Below are 24,791 nucleotides of genomic sequence, written 5' to 3'. Positions count from 1 at the left end.
TCTTGGGTCACACGCTTATATGGAGTGATGTCGATCATGCCGTAGTGATAGATGCGATCTTTCCAAAAATCATCAATGTACTTGGAGGCACCAATACGGTGGCTAATCGAGTCTCTATATACAAGCCTTCTGATAAAACTGTATCTCCTGCAACGAACAAACACCGGTTTAACGCATCGGATCGTTTTCTCCGCGATGAACCGGAGAGCGCCATGAGTTCGTTCAAGCATTTTGAACAACGAACAAATGAAAACAACTACAGAAAACTACGGCGATTGGGATAAGCAACGCAAGAGTGAGCTGTGCCAACGCTGACCGGCTCGAGCTGAGGTATAATCACAAATGAAAAATACATTATAGGGGTTTACGTGTCGAAACCACGATCTGATTATGAGGCAGCCGTAGTGGGGGACTTCGTAAATTTACACCACCTGGGCATCTTTAGCGCCCACTCAAATCTAACTACACGGGTGTGTTCGCATTTAGCCTCCATAGGAATGCGGTCGCCGTGGCAGGGATTCGATCCCGCGACCACGTGCTCAGCAGCCCCACACGATATCTACTGAGCAACCACGGCAGGTATTTAATTACAAAGCGGTTGATACACTACTGCAGGTCTTTGAGGGCAAATTGCAACGACATTTTCGACACCGTATAGTTTGAGACGCCGTACATAAAAAGTAGCATCCGTACAAAAGTATCACCTTTAGGTACATACGTTGTCTGTTGTCACCGAACCTTGTGTAATCTGATTGTATGCGCCACGCGAATGGTGTAGAACTTTCTGGAGGACACGTGGGCACCTGCGATTACTTTGGAACCTTCGACGACTCGGGCATAAAAGCCGACGCGCTCGACCGGCAGGTGAGATTTTCCACGATCGCCGACTGTGTTCGCTTCTATCGTTGTGCTTTGAGAGTAACTTGCTTTTGTGGGCCCAGGCTCACCCAATAAAGCGCAAATTACGCTCAAAGCACAACGATAGCGGCGAACACAGTCGGCAATCGTGGAAAATCTCACCTGCCGGTCAAGAGCGTCAGCTTTTATGCCCGAGTCGTCGAAGCTTCCAGAGTAATCGCTGGTGCGCACCTCGAACAGAAGACCTGGGACACCGTCCTGCCATACGTAACATTCGCTTACAACACGGCGGTGCAAGAAACAACGCGGATCGCGCCGTTCAAGCTAGTTTACAGCATGAACCCGACGACGACTCTCGACGCCATGCTGCCGCACGTCTGCGTCGTAGAAGCTCGACGTCGTCACCTATCTCCAGCGCGCCGAAGAAGACCGAAAGCTCGCCCACCTACGGATCAAGAACCAGCAGAGGACCGACAGCCGACACTACAATCTTCGACGACGCTACATCGAGTACCAGCCCGTCACCCGTGTTTGGCTTTGGACCCCAATACGGCGACGAGGCTTTTGCGACGCCATTTCGGACCCTACAAGATCATGCGGCGTATTGGCGCATTCGACTATGAGGTCGTGCCAGACGGCATTTCGCTATCGCAGCGGCGCCGCTCACGACCTGAAATAGTCCATGTTTTGCGCCTTAAGCCTTTCTACCTAGGCTAACTCTGGGACTTTGTTTCTTTGTTTGTTTGTAATTTCTTTTCAATGCATGTGTTTAGTTTCTTTCGCTCGTGTTTTTAGCCTTGGGACGATGCTGTATAAGGGAGAGGCATTGACACGAGTACTTGTTTATCCTTTTTTCAGGGCCTGCGATTTGCCCACCAACAACTTAGTCATGGTTCAGCACAAGATACCGCCTTTATGAGTGGAACTGGAATGTTATCGATGGTTCTATGCGTTGTCTGTTGTTAACGAAGCTTGTGCAATCTGACTGGATGCGTGAAGCGAATTGTGTAGTACTTTTTGGAACACACACGAGCACCAGCGATTACTCTGGGAACTTTGAGGACTCGTGTATAAAAGCCGACGCGCTTGAGCGATAGATGAGATTTTGGATGATCACCGCTATCGTTGTGCTTTGTATAACTTGCTTTTGTGAGCAAAAGTTCGTCCAATAAAAGTTGAGTTAAGCTATTGACAGCTTTGCTGCTGCGTTTTTTCACCTGTACTAATACTTGACTGTACATAAGTGTGTGTGTGTGTGTGTGTGTGTGTTGCACGGAGGGGTTCGATGTTTATTAGGCATATTGTAAGACATCGCAAGAAATACTAAAAAATTTGCAGCTCCGCCTGAAAGGCGAAGTACTGATTGCGATACAAGATTAGTAGATAGCTGTACGAAGTAAGAATAGCAGTTTTATCGTCCAAATGAACTTGTAAACATACGCTTATAACTAAATTAACAATGATACAATGTGTAAGCGTGACTCAACGAGGACGTAGAAAGAAACAAACAGAGACAGCGCTGTCCTTGTGTGTCTGCTTCTTTCTGCGTCCTTGTTCAGTCGCTCTTACACATTCAATTATGGATTCAAACCAACTAGCCCGTCAACGTGTGCTAAGTAAATTAACCAGCATGGTGTCACGCGCGCACAAGTAAACATGAACACAACTCGTTCGATGAGCGCGGAAGCTCGCTGCGTAAAATCTGGAGTGAGGAATCGCGGCTTCGGCAAGCGAATCGACCATCATGCTCGTCTCGCTCCAGCAAGAATGAAACGTCGAAAGCACAGCGCATGCAAAGCTACCGCCACTACGCGCACTCTGCAAACATCGCAGATCGCTTTCAAGATGAGGCCCGCACCGGCGCGCACTTGAGCCACGTCCCAGATCGCTTTCAAGACGCACGAGCGCCGGCAACGCGTCTACTACTGCGTCTACGATTCACGTGGCCAACGCCCTAGTAGACACTTTGGTGGACGCCGTAGTAGACGCCGCGGTTGTCTCCGCTCTGCCAAAGCCACCTAGAACATATACGCGGACGTTCCCCGTACCCGCCATGGAGCTTCACAGTGGTCAAAACGCCGACAGTGCACCTTTTTTCTGGACGGCTGTGGCTTGCACGGAGCGGCGGGCGAGGAGAACAACGACGCACCGTAGTCGCCACCGTAGACGAACGCCCTTCCTCCTTCGCCTCATCCCCCTGCCTCGCGCGCCGCAGCAGAGGGCACGCATCCTGGGCACATTCCTCGCTCGGGCACGAGAGACTGAACCGCGTTCGCCAGCTCACCCTCACACCCTTTCACTTATACGAAACCTCACGGCGACGGCAACAGCAGAAATGCGCGTTTAGTGTGCATATAATTGCTATCGCAATAAAACTATTGGCCGCAGGGGGGATACGAACCGAACCGTGAGTTCGTGGTATATGTGCGATGCTCTGAGGAGCTGGGCTATCGAGGCGCCGTTTTCGCATAAGCTAGCTGAAGTGATTAGAAATAACCCTAAGAGTGTTAGCCAGTGCCACTACTCAAGGCCTCGGCGGCCGATGTGAAACATCATTTCTGCCGTAAGTGTCATGCCTACGTAAACTTTTTTGCGTGAAGCCAACTGCTCACTAAGCCCACACATGCTACCTGATGCGGGATTTCGAGACCCTCTCTATGCCATGAACGAGAGGAAATGAAACCGAGGGGCCCGATTTTTATTAGTCATATCGTAAGAAGCCAACAAACAATGACAGTAAGGTCAGAATAGAGGAAATTACTTGTAGTTCTTAAATGATTTCAATACGTGATGAATAAATGGAAATGAACGCGGAGGAAAGCGGAAGTACCTCCTTCCATGTTTTGTGCTGCACGTCTATGTAGTATGTCAGTCATCGTTTTGTTCAGCCTTTCGGTCAGGTCATTTGTCCGCGGGTGATAAGCAGTCGTCTGTCCATGAAGCGTGAAACTTAGTTGGAAAATGTCTTCAGTGAGCATTGGCTAGTTATTCCATTACGATGTGCATAGCGTGGCCGACAGGAAAGACGAAAGGAGAAATGGTGAGGGCAAGCACTTTAATTTTCCAAAGACAGCTTCTTCGACAAGACCCATAAAAGCATGATGTGGGATAGAGTAGTATACGTCTTGTATACCGACAGATATGGCTTTGTACGGAACGATGTGTAAGCTCGGACATGTACTGAGTAATCTGTGAAGAATTGTTAATTTACGAGAGGGTCGTCAACCTGTAACAATTTTACGTATACTTGAAGCGAGAAAGGAAACGAAATTTGCCACATTCCCTTTTGCGATGTGATTATACGAAAGGGCATTTCCCTCTTGAGTGTTTTCGCTGAGTATTGCCGTAAATGCCGTTCCTCGGCCTGTAATGACGAACGATTGGGTTGCATCACGCAGTACAATGTTCTGCACAAAAAAGTGCGCAACCTAGAAAGCGGTGCCCCGAGGAAGATAGCCTTCTTTTTTCAGCAGAGCGCGTTAAATATTCTGTGGTAATGATTATCCACTTGTTTCCCGAAGATGAAAGAGGAAACGGGTCCAAGAGGTCCATGCCGGCTTGATCAAAAGCCCTTCGAGGTGCGTCAATGGCTTTTAGTGATCCCGCAAGCTTCACAGCTAGCGACTTCCGTCGCCGGCACTCGCGACCAGGGGTGGGCAAATGCCCTGATTTTTTTGTGTTCCTCCCTCACACTCACGACGCAAGAACGTCCTCAGCACACGCTCACGTTCAAAAATTTAGTCACGCTCCCTCACCCTCGTCCTCACCTATAAGAAAATTATTCGCCCTCCCTCCCACTCACACTGAAAAGGCCACCTTCCTTCTCCTACCTTCCGTTTTCTAGTTTCAAGTAAACCAGTTGGCTGATCCGCGAGCTTAGTTTACAACGTGCTACACTAATTTCCTTTTTGGCGCTTGATCATAAGTAAGTAAAATAAACGGACCTCACTCACTCACATTCATAAATTAAACGTCTTGCATAGAGCCCACTTGGACTCACACTCACTGAAATTCTGCTCAGGCGGGCTCACTCGTACTTAGACTCACCAGAACTATAATCAGCCAACCTCACGGGGACTCAAGCTTACAAAAATTCTACTCAGCCGTCCTAGCTCAGACTCAGATTCGCCAGAATTACACTCAGCCGGGATGACTCGAACTCAACCTTAGCACAATTTTACACAGCTGGCTTCACTCGAACTCACACCCTCAGACCCAGAAAGATCTTCTTGGCCCACAGATCGCATGAACTCACGTTCTCTTCAATTGAACATATCGTTGACAAAACTGCCTTCATACTAGGCTAATATATAGGAACTGCAGAGGAATTACAAAGGCTAGTGATCTAGAAAAGAGTATACAAGAGAGTCGTTATTATACAAGAAATTTCATTAATTACGATCCATCACGATGTTTTGCAATAATCAAATGAGTAGGAAGCTCCGCTTTGGCAGTGCTGGATTTATTTCGCCTAAAGACAAAGTGTGGAAAACGCATCTATGAAGAATATGCAAATTCTTATTGGTATATGCATGCGTGTGGTGCGCACACGCTTTTGTTTCTGTTGCACTGGTGCATTTTTGGCAGTCCAAGATAAATCAGGGTCCTTTCTTTCTAGCATTGTAGTAAATGAAAGCTTGCCTCATAAACAAAGGTTTTGCCTGCTGGAATTGTAATAAGTAATGTCACTTAGCGGCAATTTACTATTGAATTGAAGCAACTCCGGCTCGCTGTAATGGTTTTTCGAGGTCTCAGACATAACACTAGGTGCTGAGAATTTCTTAAGTTCCGTTTGGTCCACAATATCAACCATAGTTTCCTCTACACCATATATGCTCCATAAGCGCAGGTGCGCAATTCGAGCAGTCGCACTACTGACAACCATATTGACAACCATATTTGCTGTCAATCGCTCTGAATGCGAGCATCAAGCACGAAGGATCGAAAATATCTCAAAGGGGGGTCACGTGGTTATCTTGAAGCATAGTCATAAAAATATAAAGAAAAGGTTCATGGGAAATAGGCTCTTAGCACGTCATGAGAAAGCAATAATTTTTATTCACTGAGCGCGTGGAATGAAAACCACGCGACAAGGGCGTAACTAAAACCTACCGCGTACAACACAGTGTGCGAAAGAGCCCAACATGGAGGAAGGAAAAAAAAAAAAAAACTGAGGAGAGCCCCTACCCCCACCGTGCGCTACACTGTAAACACAAATGAGCCCATATGGGCGTTTTAACAGTTGGTAAGCCATTTTACCTCCCTAGCTTAAAATGAGTACTCCCACGAGAAGAAGTAAAATAAGCTAGAACCATTATTGTACCCCCGACCCCATTTGAAGGGGCATTGCGGTTGTAAAATGGGGGTTTTCAAGCAATAACGGTGGCGTACGGGAAATTGGGAGTGTTGAAATGCACCCATATCTGAGACGAGCCAAATAGAGAAATGAATAACTCAGCCGTGACCAACAAGGCAGTCAGCCACAGCGACAATTTCAGTAGTATTTCTGCAGTCAGATTCGAAATGTCCCGCACAATGTGTGTCGGCGCCGTTTTTCTGCTCGGTGTAGCCGCGCCTTGGCGCTGCAGAGGACACCGAAAGTCGGAATCATAGAGTTACTATACTGACTCTAGAGGACAAGCTACCCATAGGGCCCATGCATTGAAATCGGGAACCGCAAGAGCGCCGCCATGTTGCTACGGGCCGAGGTTGCCAGCTCCTGAGATGCTTGCTAGACTTGGTGACAGTAGTCAGTTTTAATACGGCAACCGTAGCAGCGTAGCAGCATGGCGTCTCGCTTCTAGTGTCGTGATGTGTGCGTGCAGCCGTGTGTTCGGGCTTTATAAGTTGGTTCTTTATTCTATGTTGCAGGACGGTGTGGGTGGGGTCCATGTTGGCCGTACATGGGGCAGTTATGCAACAGAGGGATGATCCTGTTGAAGTTTCCGGCGATGTGCGGTTTTCAGCGGTCGCGCCTGTTGCAGGAGTGTCACTCGACGAGGTTACGAGCTCGAAGCTGTGGTCAGATTCCTCGTTGGCGTTCCGCAATTCTCTTCGCACGGGCGCGGTATGTTGCAAAAGCCGCTTTCGCGATCTATCGCCGCGACGATAGATCGGGTTTCTTTATTATTATAAGCACTGATCCAGCTGTAGGGCACATGTAACCGACAAACGGAAGTCTCAGGAGAGCACCTGAGATTATAATAAAGCAGGCGGCGCAGGAACTCCAGGGCACCCCAAGGGACAGTGGGGGGATCAAAGCTTGAAGCAGTACGGTACGTAGGTTGGGGCCGCCGAGGCAGGTGTGTGCCAGGGAGTGTTCGCACGGACAGCTCCCCTGGCACGCGCAGCAGTGCCTCGCAAGGTCGAGATACTTTAAAGGCACCTGCGCCCATGGTCTTTCTTTTGCCTCGGTGCAGTGAGCACGATTAACGAGAATAATATGGAGGGCATCCGGTGCAGTCGCGCATTCGTCATGGCAAATGTAGCTCGCGTCGCCTGGCGTGTGTAGTAATATCAGAGTTGGTTGTATGAACTTTATGCATAATACGCTTTGTTACGGTACCTTAACGGAATGGGTCTAGAGGACGGTGTTGGTACATTTTTTCGTACCGCCCTAATCCTATACCCCCACTACAAACACACACAGATACCCCCTTTTTTATGTATAAATACAATTCCTTGCCATGACGGATCATAGCCTACTTTATTATTGAAAAATAGAGGAGGCTATAGACGGATTGACCAGTTCAAGTTGTCAACTTGTCAGTAACTGCCATAGGAATCACTGTAATAAGCACAGTTCCACGATCTGATTGTTTACTTTCATTTTTTGTTGTAACACTGAGGACTACATAGAACTTTATTTTGTATATGTGAGAGAAGTATGTGGATAATACGAGCTTAAGCCAATGTGCGATACACAGACAAAACAGCTGCTACAACATGAACTGCATTGAGGGCCACACAACACATACGTAATTAAAGGTGCAAAATATAGGGGGAAGCTTCAAAATGCGCTCTGTAGCACTGCAAAGTATAACATATATGGTATATGTACAATAAATGTTCAAAAAAACAATGCATCAATGTCCCATTTGCCTTCAAGTTTATTATCAAGTTCAAGTTTACTTAAGTTTATTATGAGCATATGTACAACAGGAATCTACAGACACACCCGCAGTCAAGGTGGCTGTTCGAGGTGTGCTGGCTGTCTCAGTGTAAGAAAAAGAAAGTGGGTGAATGTCGACACCAGTGCCACTGCTTCTTGCCTCTGACCTGCACGTGCCTCCGCAGCATCTTTGTGCACAAGTGTGCAGGCGTGACGAGGCGTAGGAGTTATCCGAGAGAAAGAGTATCGTTTACATGGAGAAGTGGCTGTTCACACTGCCTATCGCTTTCCCTCAAATGTTTCCTTGGTGACTAGGGTGACACACCCGCAGTCAAGGTGGCTGTTCGAGGTGTGCAGGCTGCCTAAACAAAAGAAAAAGAAAGAAATTAGATGAATGTTGATACCAGTGCTACTGCTTCTTGCCTCTTACCTGCATTTGCCTCCACGGCCTCTTGGCTTACGGAGTCTGTATGAGGGAGCTGCTGTGGCTCGGCGTAGGCATTCTCTAAGCAAAAAGAAAAGGCCATTCAAATGGGGAATTATGGAAGTAAATGCAGTTGTTATGTCTGCTTCTTGCACTCTTCTTGCCTAAAGTTTTCAAACATAGTGTCCAGTACACGCCAGCACTTTGACTGCTTCTGCTTTTCACCTGCAGGTGTTGCTGCGAGATCCTTAGTATGGATGCGTGCAGCATTGTAACACTTGGTGGAGGCAATTGAAGTGGTAGCCAAAAATATAAAGAGTCATCCTTGTCTTCATGAATGCTTTCAATTTCTAAATGCAGTCGTAACTATCACTATTAGTGCAAGGACCCCCACATCTATGCGGCAAGTGCCATAGCTCGAAACTGAATTTTTCCTTTAGTGTTTCACAAGGCGTCTGATATGTTCACATTAGATTTGATGTGTTTATTTATCCCAGTGTGGAGAGAGCATCATTAAATTGTTTTTTATTTTTGCGTGTCTTGTTTTTTTATTTATTTCTGAATTTATCAAGCAGCAGTCTCATGATGCTAAAGTGACTTATGTAATGGCAATCAGCTTTTGTTTTGTAGAAAAACAACGCATTTCCTGACCCACTGTCTGACATCCCCACACTCGCATAATTTTGCGGAGTATTCTACCTATATTGACTTGCTTGACCTCCACTAAAGAGTCTTGCATGTTCAAGTACGACTCTTTCCTTAAAATCATTCGACACTTCTCATAATTTCGGTACCTTGGGCTTCTGATATTCTGCATTCATAATTTTTTCTTGTTTCTGACAAGAAATGTCTTCTTTAATTTAGAGCTTAAATTTTACATTTGAAACACACGGAAGGGCTTGCCATTGCATATCTGCATAAAAGGGAAACATGTTTCATTAAACATTTGCAAAATCCAATTGAAGATTGATGAATGCAGCTTGCAGTGTGATATGGGTGAATGAGCCATAAAAGTAACTCATCTCACTTGGTAAATAAAAGCACATATTAGTGTGATGTACACGATACGTTACACTAATGTGGTGGGTTCTCTTGTTTATACATCAAAACAATCGGTGCGCGAAAAAAAAATTATTTTTGCATACCCCTTGTACGTACCGATTTGAGGAAAATGAGCTGGAGCTGTCCACATGATCTACTTATTTTACCTGCTAGTATGGTGAACAAAAATGTGTCCCAGCTGCTTAGTGGTATTTGAGATTATGTCAGTATTGCATATGTGCCTGTTGTGTAAAATAACTGAATTTTGAAAATGCTCGTAGGGATCTGATGTGCATATCTGCAGTTTATGGATACATGTAAAAGACTCAGCATAAAGTGCAAGTGAACGGTCCCACAGGCCCGGAGTCGATCATGCAAATAGATTCGCTGCACAAATTTGTGGCCAGAAAAGATATCCCACATGAAATGGCATGCAAGGAAGTGTTGAAAAGATTGCACAGTTAATAAAACGCCTACGCTATTAATATGTGAGTTGATGCACTCGTTATGCAAAACGGAGGTGAGGCGTGCAGACAGGACACAATAGTAAAGTATTTACAAGCAAACAACACGAGCGCCGCCCATTTCTCTACTCTTGTGTCCTGTCTGCACGCCTCACCTCTGTTTTGGATATTGAATCCTTACCAAATAGCTCAGCTTTCTGTCGTTCTAAGTCTCGATGCACTCGATTTCGTCCGCATTAGGCACTCGGCTCTTGATTACTTCGTGGCACAGAAATACTCGGCATCAGGCTGTTTTTCTGCAGTGGCCTTTGTTCATGATTGTTCATTTGGCACGATTGTTCAAAGTGCAACAATTAAACAGATTCTTTGAGTTGCTTGTGGCTTCGCAAGTGCAATTCCGGTGCGCTGGTCCGCCTGTCCAGCAATTTCCTACTGAAGGGAAACCTGCAAATAAAAACACTGCTCCGCATGTAGAAAAATGCTCTACTGTGACGCTTCTCAAACGATTGTGATACACCACAAGAGCTGCCTACTCGTGTGATATTCTCAACAAGTAGATACATTCGTTTACTTACATGTGAAGGTATATGCCAGAGCACTTCGGGGCTTCGGTGGCGCATAAGGCACGAGTGTGCCATAGGGTCCGATGTCGACGCGCGATCGCATGTCAAACCTAAACTGTACGAAACTACTACGCGTCCAAAAAAAAACAGATTCGAAACCGAAATTCGCGTCATCCTTTATTGCATGAATGCGTACATCGTGTTTTATATAAGTCACGGACTTAGCGATCGCTTTCTGTAAACTTAATATTAACGCACCACCTTCGTAAAGCCATCAGGTATGCGTTTTTAGATGACAAAGCATAAGGTGACCTGTACTTGTTTTCAGCCCTTTCAATAGTAATTGCGCTGGCCACATTGACCAGTAGCAACAAGGCGGCGCCCTAGAGGTTCCCACTTTTCCTGCCCAGCTTTTCCTCTAGAGTTGTTCTACTAACTCTATGGTAGGAACTACGCGCGGAGGAACACAAGCCTTTGGAGCGCGCGCGTGCGCGCTCCGCAGCCATTGCTATGGACGTCAGACTCTGGAGTTTTGCAAGACTCGTAGCGCCACCTGCCGGTGCGAAGAGGCAGTAATTGAGTAGTGCGAAGCCCGACTCCCTTGCTAAGTTGCCTATGCAACTAGCGACTGCGAAACAACTATTTAACTAGATTTCGGTCCATATGGCGAGCGTTTTGCGCATTTAACACCCAGACAGAGAGCTATGAATTTCTACGCTAGTCGGACGCGCCTCCGAACTGCCATAAAGCGCTTGCTGGCTCATTCGTCAGACTGATGGCAGAAACGACGGCAACCGCGATAGCTTCGCGCGCTACAAAGAAATGCCGCAATCGACGCTACTGTTATGTTGTAAATTGCCATGAACGTGAAGGACGGAATAACAACGTTCAGTTTTACCGATTTCCATCGCAGTCGTATGAAGGGGAAAGGTGAGAGCGCTGGATACGGGCTGTTCAACTTGCTGGGTAATCGGATTACTTGCATTCCCCACAGCACAGCGGCTCGCATGAGAAAGTGCGACAATATTGTTCTTCTGTAATTGTGTTGCGTAGCCCTGACGGAGGACCGTGGTAACTAAGCGAAAACTCAAGAATGTGCAGCCGCCACTTCGTTGGTAACAGAAAAAACAACGTTGCGAACCATCTTGCTTATGTGCCATCGATATCTCCGCCTTTTAACAGACGTCCGTCTCCGCTTGACTCAACAAGTGGAACGGAGAGATCTGGCAGGCCAGCTTAACCAAACATTTTGATTCGTTTATGAATTCAAAATCCTGTTCTAGAGCATCGTTGCATCGCGAGCTCATTTCTACTTTCGGTATTTTGTATGTCCTGCGCCGATACAACAAGCACGCTTCGCAATGTGCTGAGCCTGCTCGACTGCGTTTTTCAAATGTGAGCAATAAAGTTGCTGTAGGAGCACTGGATGAGTAATTGCGAAATAACGCACATGTGTAAAAAAATGTCGCATTTATTTACATTTATTTGTGCGCGCTTGTTGCTTGAAGCGTCGGCAAAAAGTTCAAATTAAGGTACTGAGTGATGCTGTAGCTCCTGCGAGAAAAAAAGGTGCAGCGCGTAGGCACTGTAGGAAGCTTCGTTATGATCGCACGCTATTTGCTGCCTTGGAAAACGTTTTCTGTTTGCTCCCCTGGAAAAGGCTATGAAAGGATTTACGCTCTGTAAATAATTGCGAGATAAAACGTTACGATAAAATATATAAAAATATAGGAGATACTTAATAAGTGTTGTGTTCAGGACATATTCAATATGAAACAATTTGAAATGCTTAGATTTTTATGCTGATATGCCTATGGACAAACCTGATGCTCTCTGTACTTGCGAGTTGCAACACGCCGAAATAACACTTGAGACTTTATTTTATATTGTACACGTGCTTCGCCCTGCTAAGCTTCCTTTCCGAAGCGTGGATGGGCGGAAGAAGCTTTCCAGGTCCTTCAGTGGCCGATGCAGAACAAGGAATCAGCGTATATTCTTTTGGACACGCTTTTTATAGGCAGCGGTTACTTATCCGCTGCTGATATCAGTGTCCGTGATGACGAAGTGGCACGGCATGCACTTGGCGTTACGTCATCACAGGCGGAAGAAGCTTTCCAGGTCCTTGATTTTTAGGAAACCGTGCCTCAACACAAACGAAAGAGAAGGGTGCATTGGGGCTTATGCACCTTCGCTTGCGGACAGCTCTCCTTGCACTACTCAGTTCGCACCAAGCTACGATGGGGGCGCTGGTGACGGATTTTTCCGCAGCGCCGCTTGGGCAGAGTCTCAAGTCTATAGACAAGAACGGCACCGAGAGCGGCGCTGCTGCGCCGGCGTTGAGAGCGCCGCATGCGAAGCAAAATTCTATTAGCGGGTGGTACCCCTCTCCCATCTCTCGTTCGCGCCGCCTTGATTGCCTCCTGCACTCCGCGTGTTTGGGCACGTTCCGCGCCGCGCGCGGAGTGTGCCTACGTGTGTGCGCGTGAAGGGCGGTGTACAGTCTGTTTCACATTTAGGGGAAAACTCGGAGCGCATTGCATCGCGATGCGGCGAGCGCTTGAGTCGGGCGGCGGCAGCAGCTCGCGCAGGTGCTCAAGGGGCGGGATCTTGAACGGCGTCGTCTGCAACGGCGGCGCGCGCTGGCCGCATTGTCGCTAAACGTTCTACTATCAGTTGCAGGGCGCCGATTTCATCGTTACGGCGTGAAATGAGCCGGTATTCTTTACTATGCGTTGTGCGACGCCAACTGATATGCCTCAAAGGTAAGTTCATCGCTGCAGGGCAGTCATAGACGACGTACTGATTCCATGCATTCTTGACGGCCCGTTTCTGGAAGGCGACTATATATTCTAACGCGATAGGTCGCCGATCCACACTGCTCGTGTGGTGCAACAACTGCTAGAAGAGCGCACAGTCACTCTCTTGGAGTGGCTGTGCGCTCAATCCCCGGGCTCAATCCCCGGGCGCCAACATCATTTAAAATGTCTGGGGCTCGTTGAAAGTATCGCTGGCGCACCATCCCCTCTATCAGTCGCCCGAGGATAGGCTTCGATCCACCATCGTCAGCGACTGAGACGTGCTGCGAATGAACACATCCCTGATCAAGTCATTCTGCACTTCACTGCCTTCCAGGATGAGCGCTGTCATCGCTGCCGCTGGGGACATGACGAGATACTAACTGAAGTTCCGAGCGTGACGTTCCAATTCCCCGCCGGCGGGCAGAGTCTGTCTGGTGTAGCGAATGATTGTCGAGAAAAATCATTTCCAGCTCATTGTCTGAACCTAAAACATTCATTTATTCGTATCCGTTTGTTTCATCGTGTTCGACTCCCATAGTTATCATTGTTGAGTGCTTTATTTTCCTTTCGAGTCAAACAAAGGCTGAACACGTTGCGCGCACATCTTAGTGCGTCTTGTCGCTGCTCATTACGGTAGCACACACAGTGAAGAAATATACGTGCACTGCCCCTGACAGTAGCACGCTTCCCGACAATGCGGCTAGCGCGCGCCGCTGTAGCAGACGACGCAGATCACGACTCCGCCCCTCGAGCGTCTGCGCCTGCTCGAGCTGCTGCCACCGCACGACTTCATTGCTTGCCGCATCGCGATGCAATACGTTCCGAGTTTTCCCCTAAGTGTGAAACAGACTGTACACGCTTCTATTTGCCTTTAAGAAGATCAGTACGCTTGACGATTATTTTTATGGCTGCAATGCGGCGAAAGGGCAGCGTCTGCTTAACCATGTAAGTGACGCTGAGCAGGTGATTGGAAACGACATCGTATGTACCGCAGGAAAAATCGTCAGCACATACGATGCGGCACATACATACGGCACATACGAGCTAAAGTCATTTTTGAAGTTTCTCACAATATGTTTGCTACAAATCCGTGTTGTCTCTGATGGCGACAATGGTCTTCCATCGACACTGTGCGGAAATAAACAAAATATATCGATGACTTAAATGATATTGCGCGACAAAAAACGACACGGACGTGAGAGACGACACACCAAGCGCATGTCGTCGACACACCAAGCGCTTGGTGTGTCGTCTCTCACGTCCGTGTCGTTTATTGTCGCGCAATATCATTTAAGTAATGGATTACCAACTTGCCCGGAATGCTGCTCTCAAAAATATATCGCTGCATAGCACAAGTACGACATGCGAACACACCTTCAACTAGGCCGTCCCCTACAGTATGGAACAGAAGCAGCAGTGTAGACAGCTTGGCCATTTTTTAACAGTGCTCAAGAGACGGAAGTTGAGAGTATTAGTAATCATTCCTGCTTCAGCAATGCCGGCGCGACCAAGACGCGGGCGTGTATCGTCCAGCAACTCGATCGATCGGTGCAGTGGTGAAGCGGGAATGAACTCTGGTCATGCTCAATGCATCGTGCACATATTCAATTTCTCGGCACGCGTGAACTTCGGCCACTGCTAGCGCATACAACAGAAGTGGTTTCCATTCTTGGGCAGCGCACACATAAACGAAACACGAGAAAGAAGACAGGACAAGCGCTCGCCGAACAACTTAAAGTTTTTACATGAATAAAAGGATTATGTACCGAGTAATTATTAAATTCATGTGGGTTACATATAAAAACCGTCATACACTCAGGAGTGATCAGTGAACGAGCTCGCTTCGTTTGCCAGTTGTTTACTTCGCTCGGCGCACCGCAGTAATCCATGTGTGTCGTCTGCTTATTTCGTACCATTTTCTTGTGAATCGGCAGTATTTCACTGGTTGCATCAACCCTTTCGTGTTTACATTGCTGTCGTGACAGTTAACAGCACAATAATAATTTCCGGTCATCTGAAGAGGCGCCGTCGCAAACAAGAGACGTTTCGCCCGCAGCGCGAACTGAACGCGGGCGCGACCGCGGAAGCGGCGGCGGCAACCTACACCCGTTGGAGATGAAAGCGTTCCGCCAGGGGAGAAACGAGCGCTGGCGTCTAGGATGAAACTTGGCGTGCGCTCGTCTATAGCGCAGTGATGCCACGGCTGCTGATTTATCAGTAGATCGACTGATTTTTAAAATTTTCTGCTGATTCAGTGATAAAGCGCTTGAATCTACTGACTTTCTTGCTTTTCTACTGAAACAAAAGTGAAATCTGCAACTTTTTCAGTACAGAGGTTATATTAATGTGATGCCACATAGCGAGAGAAAAAAAAAAAACGTGGTTGGCTCCGAGGTTAACATACATTCTTGCGTTTCCAGACTCTCAAATGTAGCTCTACCTCTGTCTTTGAGCAAAGTGGTGAAAAGGCGTAGAGTTTCTATGCTCTGTGGGAAAAGGCATATAGTGAGAAACTCTATGGGAAAAGGTGAGGCGGTGAATTTGTGAAAGTGGGTGCACTACCGAAACGCACAACTATGAAACCACCATTATCATCATGACCAACCTATTTTTACGTGCACTGCAGCACGGAGGCCTCTGTGGAGGCCTCTCCCAGCGATCTCCAATTACCCCTGTCTGGAAGATACTATACTCTAAAGCTTTCATGTACTAACTACTATCTGACGCCTTTGAATAGGCCATCGGAGGGCTTCACTGTTTTTAAATTTGTGCTTGACAATGGCTCTCTGGATCCCAGGGTTTTTCAAAAGTATCGCTAAAAATCTCGGGGTAAATTTTTGTACGATTTCCTAGAAGCTACAATACTTCAACATAGTACCAATATAAGCGCTTAATTCGTGGGCTCATAAACTGAGTGCAAAAACTGAAATTGAAAATCTACTGATTTCTACTGATTTTTCGCGAGAAAATCTACTACTATTTTTGAATGTGTCGTGGCAACACTGCTATAGCGGACGGCGCATTCTTCTACCGTGGTTGATGTTTCTCAAAGCTTTGAACCCCCAAGACTCCACGGTAAGTGACTTTGATTAAGGGTTTACTGCGGTGCGCGTGTGTGAGTGTTTGTACAGCGATCATTTGAGCGAGGACCGGCGGCGCTTCATTGTGCGCGGTATCTGCTAGCTTGCGCGTACGTGGCGCCAATCCCCTAGCTCGTGGGATTGTGCGCAGTAGGTCGCTCACTAAGCGCGCTTTGTGCAGATTTGCCAGTACGCTGCGTCATATCGTCTGTGTCTCTTCATCCCCTAGCTCGTGCGATTGTGTGCAGTGGGTCGCTCACTAAGCGCGCATTGTGCAGATTTGCGAGTACGCTCCGTCCTATCGTCTGTGTCTCTTCGCGCCATCGTTGCTTATTGTGCAGGCAGTGGGCGACTGCGACGCGTATCATGTAGAGCCTCCGTTCGTCGACTTTGATCTACGTGCGTCAAATGTCGGCGGCGCGTTTGTGGTATTAAAAGCGTGTGGTGAGCTTCCAACGGCACTACGGGTCAACGCCGCATGACCTGCCGGTCAGAGTATAAAAACTCTTTATAGTTAGCGTACTGCTTGGCAGTAACAGGTGTCCTGCTTGGGTTCAGATTGCTGGATACGCCGTCACTTGAACCTGGGCGGCCGGAGCAGGTGAGTACCAGTGGCGCCGGCACCTCGGCGGCCAGAAAACGATGCTTGTGCCGTGACGAGATATATCAATTTACGCGATAGCATTGCCAGCGGTAGGTCATACGGGGGCGTCGCCCCATGGCTGTGTTCTTTGCTGAGGCCGCTAATACGCCTGCCGTGCACATACTACGCTATATCTATATAGTCGATGCTTGTGCAATTTTGTTATTCAACAGCTGGCGCTGTGCACTGGATACCTGGACTTGTTTAATGTTTAATTACTTTGCTGCTGTACCATTTCGTATTGGGTACAGACATTCAGGTGCCAAATTCACACAATAAAGTTGCGCTTTTCAACTCGGGATCATATCACACATCACAGCGTCATCCTATATTGCACGAGTATTAATAACAAAATTTCTGCTGCTGGTGAAAAAAAAGGGAGAACGATCAATCTGTATCTGTGAGAAAAATGTGCTTGAAGTCCGTCATTCTCTATTATAAAGAGGCACTACCTTGGTATTCAATGTCAGTAACACACATAAGTTATGCATCCTTTTGTGTGAAATAATTTGTATTAGCCATTCTCTGTAAGGGATCAGTAAACACCTAATAGCTAAAGTAGTGTATAAGTGCATGAGTTGGGCAAAGGTTTTAGTTTGTAAAGAGCTACGCCATTAAGATATAAAATTTTGGCAAGCTTAGTTTAACAATAAGGTGACCAATATACAAACTTGCTACCAGCTTTTTCGTGTTCTATGTGATCATTGTAGTGTCAAATTTTTCTTTATTTCAGGACTGCGGCTGCGGCCATTTCATTGCCAGCTCTGAGGATGAAGCAGCTTCATAGGCGGAGATCAGACGCCTCCCATCAGTTTCCCTTTTCAGCAATAGAGGCTTTGGTATGCTCTTACCTAGAGTTTACTTTTTTACCCTGGATGTTTCAAGTGCCATGGGTTGTTTAGCGGCATCCCTTAGAGTGATTGGTGTGACACCTCTTCCATGGGACGTATGCAGGTTATCCCACGTAACTTTAGCAAACTTAAAGAAATATGCATATGCCACATAGCTGCACAGAACCTAGGTAATGTTGTTTCCTGTCTCTTGGAAATACCTGGATTTTCTGCATTTTGCCTAATTACCTAATCAACTTCTCAAATATTATAATTAGATAAAAAGGTCTTCATTATGAAATTGTAGAGCAACGTGAAAATTTCCCAGTACACCTTTCTGTGGCTCAATATGTGCTACATAATGAGTGTTTAGGAGCGTGAAAGAAGCCTGAGAATCCCGCAAAGTGCCTTGTGTGTGTGGGCGTGCGTGTGTGTGTGTGTGTGTGTGTGTGTGTGTGTGTGTGTGTGTGTGTGTGTGTGTGTGTGTGTGTGTGTGTGTGTGTGTGTGTGTGTGTGTGTGTGTGTGTGTGTGTGTGTGTGTGTGTGTGTGTGTGTGTGTGTGTGTGTGTGTGTGTGTGTGTGTGTGTGTGTGTGTGTGTGTGTGTGTGTGTGTGTGTGACAGCGCCTGTGTTGTGTTCTCCCTTCAATCCTCGTCTTTTGCGCTGTACAAACATGTCGACCTCGAGTGGCCAGTCCCGTGGCAGTTTTGCATGTATTTGAGTGCTTGCCCTGTATAGGGATATATGTTCCAGAAAGAAAAAAAATAGTGAAGGAGCCCAAGGTGATGTATTTCGGCACAAGTGTATGATGTAAATTACTATGTGACAATAAAATAAGAAACTGAAACAAGTCTTCACAGTGGAGGTATGCAGGTGTGTGCATCGGCATAATGATGAAAACCTCGTGCAAGTTTAGAAAAATATTCATTAGGTTGGTTTCTGTCATTCTTCTCTATCACATTATTATTATTGCAATAATATGCTCTCTAGCACTGCACGATTAAAAACACAGTTCAAGTACATCATTTGCTGGCACCTTCACACTTATTGGAACATATAGAGGAAAGGTTAAAAATTTGCTTTGCTTCTCTGACCTTCATTTTAGGTCCTTCTCATGTTTGCTGAGCTTCTTAAAGTATCATAGACACCATCCAGGATTTACAGGCAGCTTGAGCACATTGTGCCAGATTGTGGAGAAGCCGCCGAGGTTGCAGTCTCTATAGCGGTGCCCTGTAAATGCAAGTTTCTTGCCTGATGCATTATGCTCAGTACCGGTTAGATTAAGTTATCATTTTAGCAAAAATCTTCGTTTTCCAGATATATATCAATGCGTGTCCAAAGAACTGCACTTTTTAAAAGAGTGGTTCATTCTCTAAGTCTACTGTTTGGCGTTGTAATATGCATGTATGTTGGACAACATAGTGTTTGGCCTTCAGCTGAAGGTGGCCCATCTGCATGTGCGTAAAGCTGCAGTAAGCGATATGTGAAAAGATAAGAGCTAATACGATACAGCCATGTAGCAAAATTTACATGTAAGCAAACTGTTTAATGCAATCCCTAGGAAAGTAAGCAAAAATATAAGAATGTGCTTATATGATTAACAGTACCTATGTTTCAGACGCATGCCCTTCTACCGCCATATTCCATAACAGTTCATTATTTAACACTTTAAAACTATTTGCTCTGTTTATGTCTAACTGCTCTAAATTCGAAAATTTTCATTGATTGCACCACGAAGGTTTTGGCCGTGACTTAAGCAACTGCCAGAATTAAATTTATAGTTGTGGCCGTCCTATGTGTGATAACAAAAAACCATTTTGGAATCAAGTGACTGTTATGCAGTATGCTAAGTGTGCGTATTAGAACAGTCACTTATATTTTCATTGTAACCATGTATAAAGTATGTATGTACACATCTCCAAGCCATAGACTGTGTAATCTTAATTGAATGTGTTAGTGTGTGGAGTAGGTTTTTTTGTAAGCAGTGTCTAGAATTTGCACTACATTAAGGTGTAGTGAAGCCAAGAGAAAAATATTGTTAAGACCTAATCGCTAAAGTACATCCTTAAGAGTCCTAAGTGCATTTGGACGACTTTACAGCATGTAGTAAAACAAGAATGGGAACTGATGTGTTTTATTTTTGTTCATTATTACCATATGGCACCAGCATGCAATGAAGACAAAAGAGGAAGAGAAGTGAAGTGCACCAAAAGGCAACTCGCTCCTGATGGGAGCTGCATTCACATCTGCATGATGCATGCAATCTTTGAGTTATAGCAGCAGCTATCCACTTGTTCACTTTGTTGCACATTTGTTACTAAGTTTGGCCCTGGAAGTGTTAGGCAGTGCCTCTCGTGGCACTGGTGCTGCATGCAACAAGTCCTTCTAACCACAGTTATCATGTATTATGTGAACCTAAGTTCTTTTGAATTCATGTAACCCACAAAAATTCCATATGAAAGGATGTGCCATATTCGCCCACATTGCCATGAGTAGCACTGGCTGACAGTCACAGGGCGAGATGTTAACCTTGCTCAGCTATTATGCAAAACTATTTTACATACAAATGTGGTAATTGGTATACATGCCAAAAGCCTCACAAAATAAAATTTTTGATCCGCATCTTACGATTGCTATTTTGCTTTAACTCAGGATGTTTTTCTACCTGCGTTGCATCCTGTGGCTCACCACTCCAAAGATCTCAGCAGTATCGTAACACAAGTGTGTTCTTTTGTGATTCTCAGTACTGATATTTTGTAGTTTACGTTCGATGTAAATGCACAGATCGAATGAAAAACAGGTTAAAAGACGAACTCACAGGCATTGTATCCAAACGTTTGTTAGAAAGGAAAATCTTTGTTACAAGTTGTCATTATAGCAACACAAAAGAGTGTGCTCATCAAACCACCAGTACCTAGCAAGCAACATCATTATACCGTAGAAGCCAAAATATCAGGCGAAAACCTGTACTAAACTAGGGACTGTATGAAGACGTTTTGGAGGCTTAAACTATTTCTTGGGTTACTCTAATTGTTTGAACTGAACTGGCGTGTCCTGCAAAACAGTTTTCATTCCCATTTGATACAATCTGCAGCAAAATGTGCACAAAGGGCTGCAATACTCTAAGGGCCTACTATTGAAGTAGCAACCAGTCTTCCCAGTGTACTGCAGTCTCAGGAAAATGTAATTTTGTACACTGCACCACATGCACACACAAAAAATTTTAATCCATAAGCATCTGTACACTGTGCTTGTGCAGGACTGGGCAACTGGCTGTTTGTTCGTGACTGAAACTACGTACATCAAGACTGTATTGGGAAGCCACCATCGTTTTCACTCAGTGTAACAGTCCATAAACATGTGGATTTCCATGAACATGTTGTCTACCACACTTTGTCGTTTTTTTTGCACTCCTACTTTGATGGCTGCGAGACACTTCAGGCTTGCTGAAGAGACAGTGTAGCCTAGTAGCTGACCTCGCAAAGTTGTTATTTTGATTTTTAAGAGCCGACTTGCTTTGGACAATGCTGAATAACACATCAAAAGGCACGGGGTTATTCACAAGGTTAGAATGACTTTGAAAGAAGTATATGAGGGTTCTTTTTTAACTCTGATCTGCCTGCTGAGACCAAACCATGTCAGCTTTTAATGAAGCAATGTTCAGGTTGGAAAACTGCAAAGCTGTGTGGGTACTCAAACACCATCATTGCTTCAGCTAGCTGAAGTTGCTCCATGACATCAAGGCAGAAGCAAATGACATGGCAAACGAAAGGCTGGTGGACAAAGAACTCTTGGTGGCAATTATGTAGGTTCAAGGGCTATCGCACTAAGAAAATGTGTTCCCGATACAGCGTGAATATAGTGTTAAATGCTGAAGAACAAACTGGTATCATCGGCCTAGTCCTACACAAGCACGTGCACAGAAAGGGATGCCTGTCGGCCTTGAGGGCCACCACTGGAGGGATCAGCTGCTATCGCTATGACATAGAATGTGACATCAGATTACTATAGTTCACACCTTTGCTGCAGCTCGCTGGCTGGGCAGTTGAAGCCTTGATTGTAAGGTTGAAAAGTTTCAATCACAAGGCAGCAATTTAGTTGCCAACTCTTACAGCATGGTTCACTACCCAGTGCTGCAGTGCTGGACGTGTTCGACCAAACCTGGTGTGAGTTCTCATGAGTACCCATGTTCAAGCTGCCGCTAGATGCTTAGTTGATAAAGTCACTGAAAATGAAATATGGTCATCGAAAGAGTCATGAAAACGATGCACACATAGCTTGTAGCGTGCTCGCTTGGTATGACATCAGTCAAAACACACTGTGTAGAGATGCTGGCAGAAGTGCAGCAGAAGTGTGGATTGAAGAGACAAAAATATGAGCTGTTCAATATCTATATTAAACAGACCGATAATAAATCGTCGTTCAGCAAGAACTCTGGCAAAAGGTGCAAGCCGCACTCCCCACGACGAATGCTGCGAAAACAGTACTGTTATTGCAGCAAACTTGCCTATAGCTCTTTTGTGAAAGATCGTGCGAACTGAATAACCGATATTAAAGCTTCAAGTTGCTCCAATAAAAGCCATTGTTACGCTGCGCACCAGACTGGGATGTAAGGTCTAGGTTGTTTTGTAGCCAAGATGCCCACAAGCAATGCTTCAAACATGTAAACACTTGGAAGTAACTGATTAAACTGCTGCCGTGATTAAACTGCTGAATAAACTGATTAACACTTCACAGCTGTTTGTTGTTTTCTGTGCTACAATGTTGTTTTCTATGCCACGGAAAGATTCCAGCACGTGGGGGCCACAATTTTCCTAGATGCCAATACAGACACAGGGTACCAGCAAGCATGGACTAAAGATTTTTCCATGTGCATTGATGTAGTCTACCACATTTGGCTTTTTTGGGGGCACAGTCATACAGGTGGAACAATTTTCTGCCTGAATATTGATCGCAGGGAGCACTGCAGCCAGCCAAAGCGGGGTTCTTGTTCACACGTTGCCACAGATGTAGACTTGACCTATTTTTCTAGGCACATTTGTTGGGTTCAAGAAAGAACACAGAATAACTTAAGAAGAACTTTATTCCTTCTAGATTTAAGGCGTGGGGCCAGGCGTTAACCCTTGTTTTAAAGTTTTACCAAACCGGAAAAGATTCTTTCTTGAAAGTCTTCTCATATCAGCTTGATACAGTCCCTGGCTTAGTATGGGTGCCTGTGCTGTGGCTTTTTTTAGCCTATTTAAAAGGTCGTTTTCCTTTTGAGTGCACCAGTCGCAAGGAAATCACAAATATATTTTGATTTCAGCAACCCTTGTGACGTTACACAATTCCTTTACATGTTGCAACCAATCTTATTTTTTAAACGCATGCCTTTCTTCCAGCATGAAAAAATCATCTGAGATGAAACAAGGCAAAAATGGCTGCTTATGCATTTGTATGATATTCCAACTGAGAGGCGTGAAAAGTAATAAAACGTTCTACTTTCATAACTTTTCTACCATGTGTACAAAATTTCTTAATAGGAATGAAGCAAATTCACTTTTTGCACTAACCTTTTGAACTAAACTGAGCTTTTAAGGAGGGCCTCATAGGGGCCCAGTCCGTGCGTGTCTTCTTTTCCAGTGCAGCCGTCGCTGCACATGGCTGTGAGCGCAGCTGAGCACAGCTGCAGCCTGCACACCCTGTTCTAGAGGTGATCTGTTGCGTGTGGAAAGAGTGGACGTGCTGATATGGGGCGTGGTATTATGTGCACAGTCTTCCCACGGGTTTAATACTGGGGGTTGCATAATCTGTAGTTTCAGAGATGCATTGAAGTGAAAAACACACAAAGCCTCCACTGCCAGTACTTTTCATGATAGTGTCGTCCCACTGCGTGTGGCAGTATCAAAGAGGACAGAGTGGATGTGAAAGCAAGACTGGATTTGCTTTATGCTACCTATGTGAAGGTATTGTGAAACCATATCTTTGGTCGCTGACTCTCAAATTCAAAATTTTTTTTCTGATTCAGATTTGCTTTTTCAGACTGCGGCCCTTTCCGTGGGAAAACAATCCATTTGCAAATGTACTTATTTGACTAAAAGGTAGAATCTCAGTACAACAAACCGAATTGCTGATTTTAGTAGATTCGTTATGTTGGGGTTCCTTTGTACATGCCTCCAGAAAAAGCCGATTGTCGTCTGCTCACACTCCGCCGCGCTCGCCCATGTAGGAATAAATTTAATTTTGGTTGGCCATGATGCTTATCGGTGTTGTAGCTGTCATGTGTCCACCCATACACATTTTGTCGGCTAGCCGAGAACAGCTGTATTTTGGTTATGCGCATTCACTAATGAAATAAGTGTGTGTTTGCTAGGATCGCCATAATATTGAGTTAGCTTGAAAATGCTCAAAATATGGCAGTTAGATTTGTAATAGGAAGTCAAACTAAAAGGCTTTGTATTACTGAGAGTAAGGGTAAGCTGCAATGGCAGGATTTAAAAGACTAGGAAATCTCTTCAGTTAAAGTTATTTCGCAGCATATACTGTTCCAAACATGTAGACATAAAGAAATTCATATGAGGCTGTCATCATACCTCACAAGAAAGATATTACACTAAAAAGGTTTATTAATTTCCTTTTACTTATAGGTGAAGCCTCACATTGTTTTTTTCCTTGGACCAAAGGGACTGCAAGGTTTTTTCGCCTGAAAATGTTTGCATAGTTTTCAAAGATAATTCCCTCCCTGCTTTGTGTGCTTGATTTGAATGTAAGTTACATTACAAAGAATGTATACCCCCCTGCAATGCCAGTACAGACGAAGCAGGTACTAAATGAATAACCACAAAAGTATTTTGGAGCGAGCAAAAATGGCATGTGCAATAAAGATATGCGTAGATGTCCCGTCAGTGTTGCTGTCAAACAAGAAATTGTGATATCGCGGGACTGGGCAAAATAACTAAACGTGTGCTTACCAAACTATAGCTGTCATTTGCACCTTGATT

General features: G+C 45.4%; 1 protein-coding gene across 1 annotated transcript in view; it reads right to left on the bottom strand.

Annotated features, from left to right (window-relative positions):
* LOC126528433 (uncharacterized) overlaps positions 1-24,791 on the bottom strand; it is a 67,488-nt gene that overhangs the window by 32,560 nt on the left and 10,137 nt on the right. Inside the window, exon 2 of the mRNA XM_050176322.3 lies at positions 1,021-1,116. Within this exon, the coding sequence (XP_050032279.3) occupies positions 1,021-1,116 (96 nt within the window). The remainder of the gene's footprint in view (positions 1-1,020; positions 1,117-24,791) is intronic.

This window comes from Dermacentor andersoni, chromosome 9 (assembly GCF_023375885.2).
Source record: "Dermacentor andersoni chromosome 9, qqDerAnde1_hic_scaffold, whole genome shotgun sequence".
NCBI classification, from domain to species: Eukaryota; Metazoa; Arthropoda; class Arachnida; order Ixodida; family Ixodidae; genus Dermacentor; species Dermacentor andersoni.
Note: the sequence above shows the minus strand (reverse complement) of the source record. Positions and strands in the feature narration are given on the sequence as shown.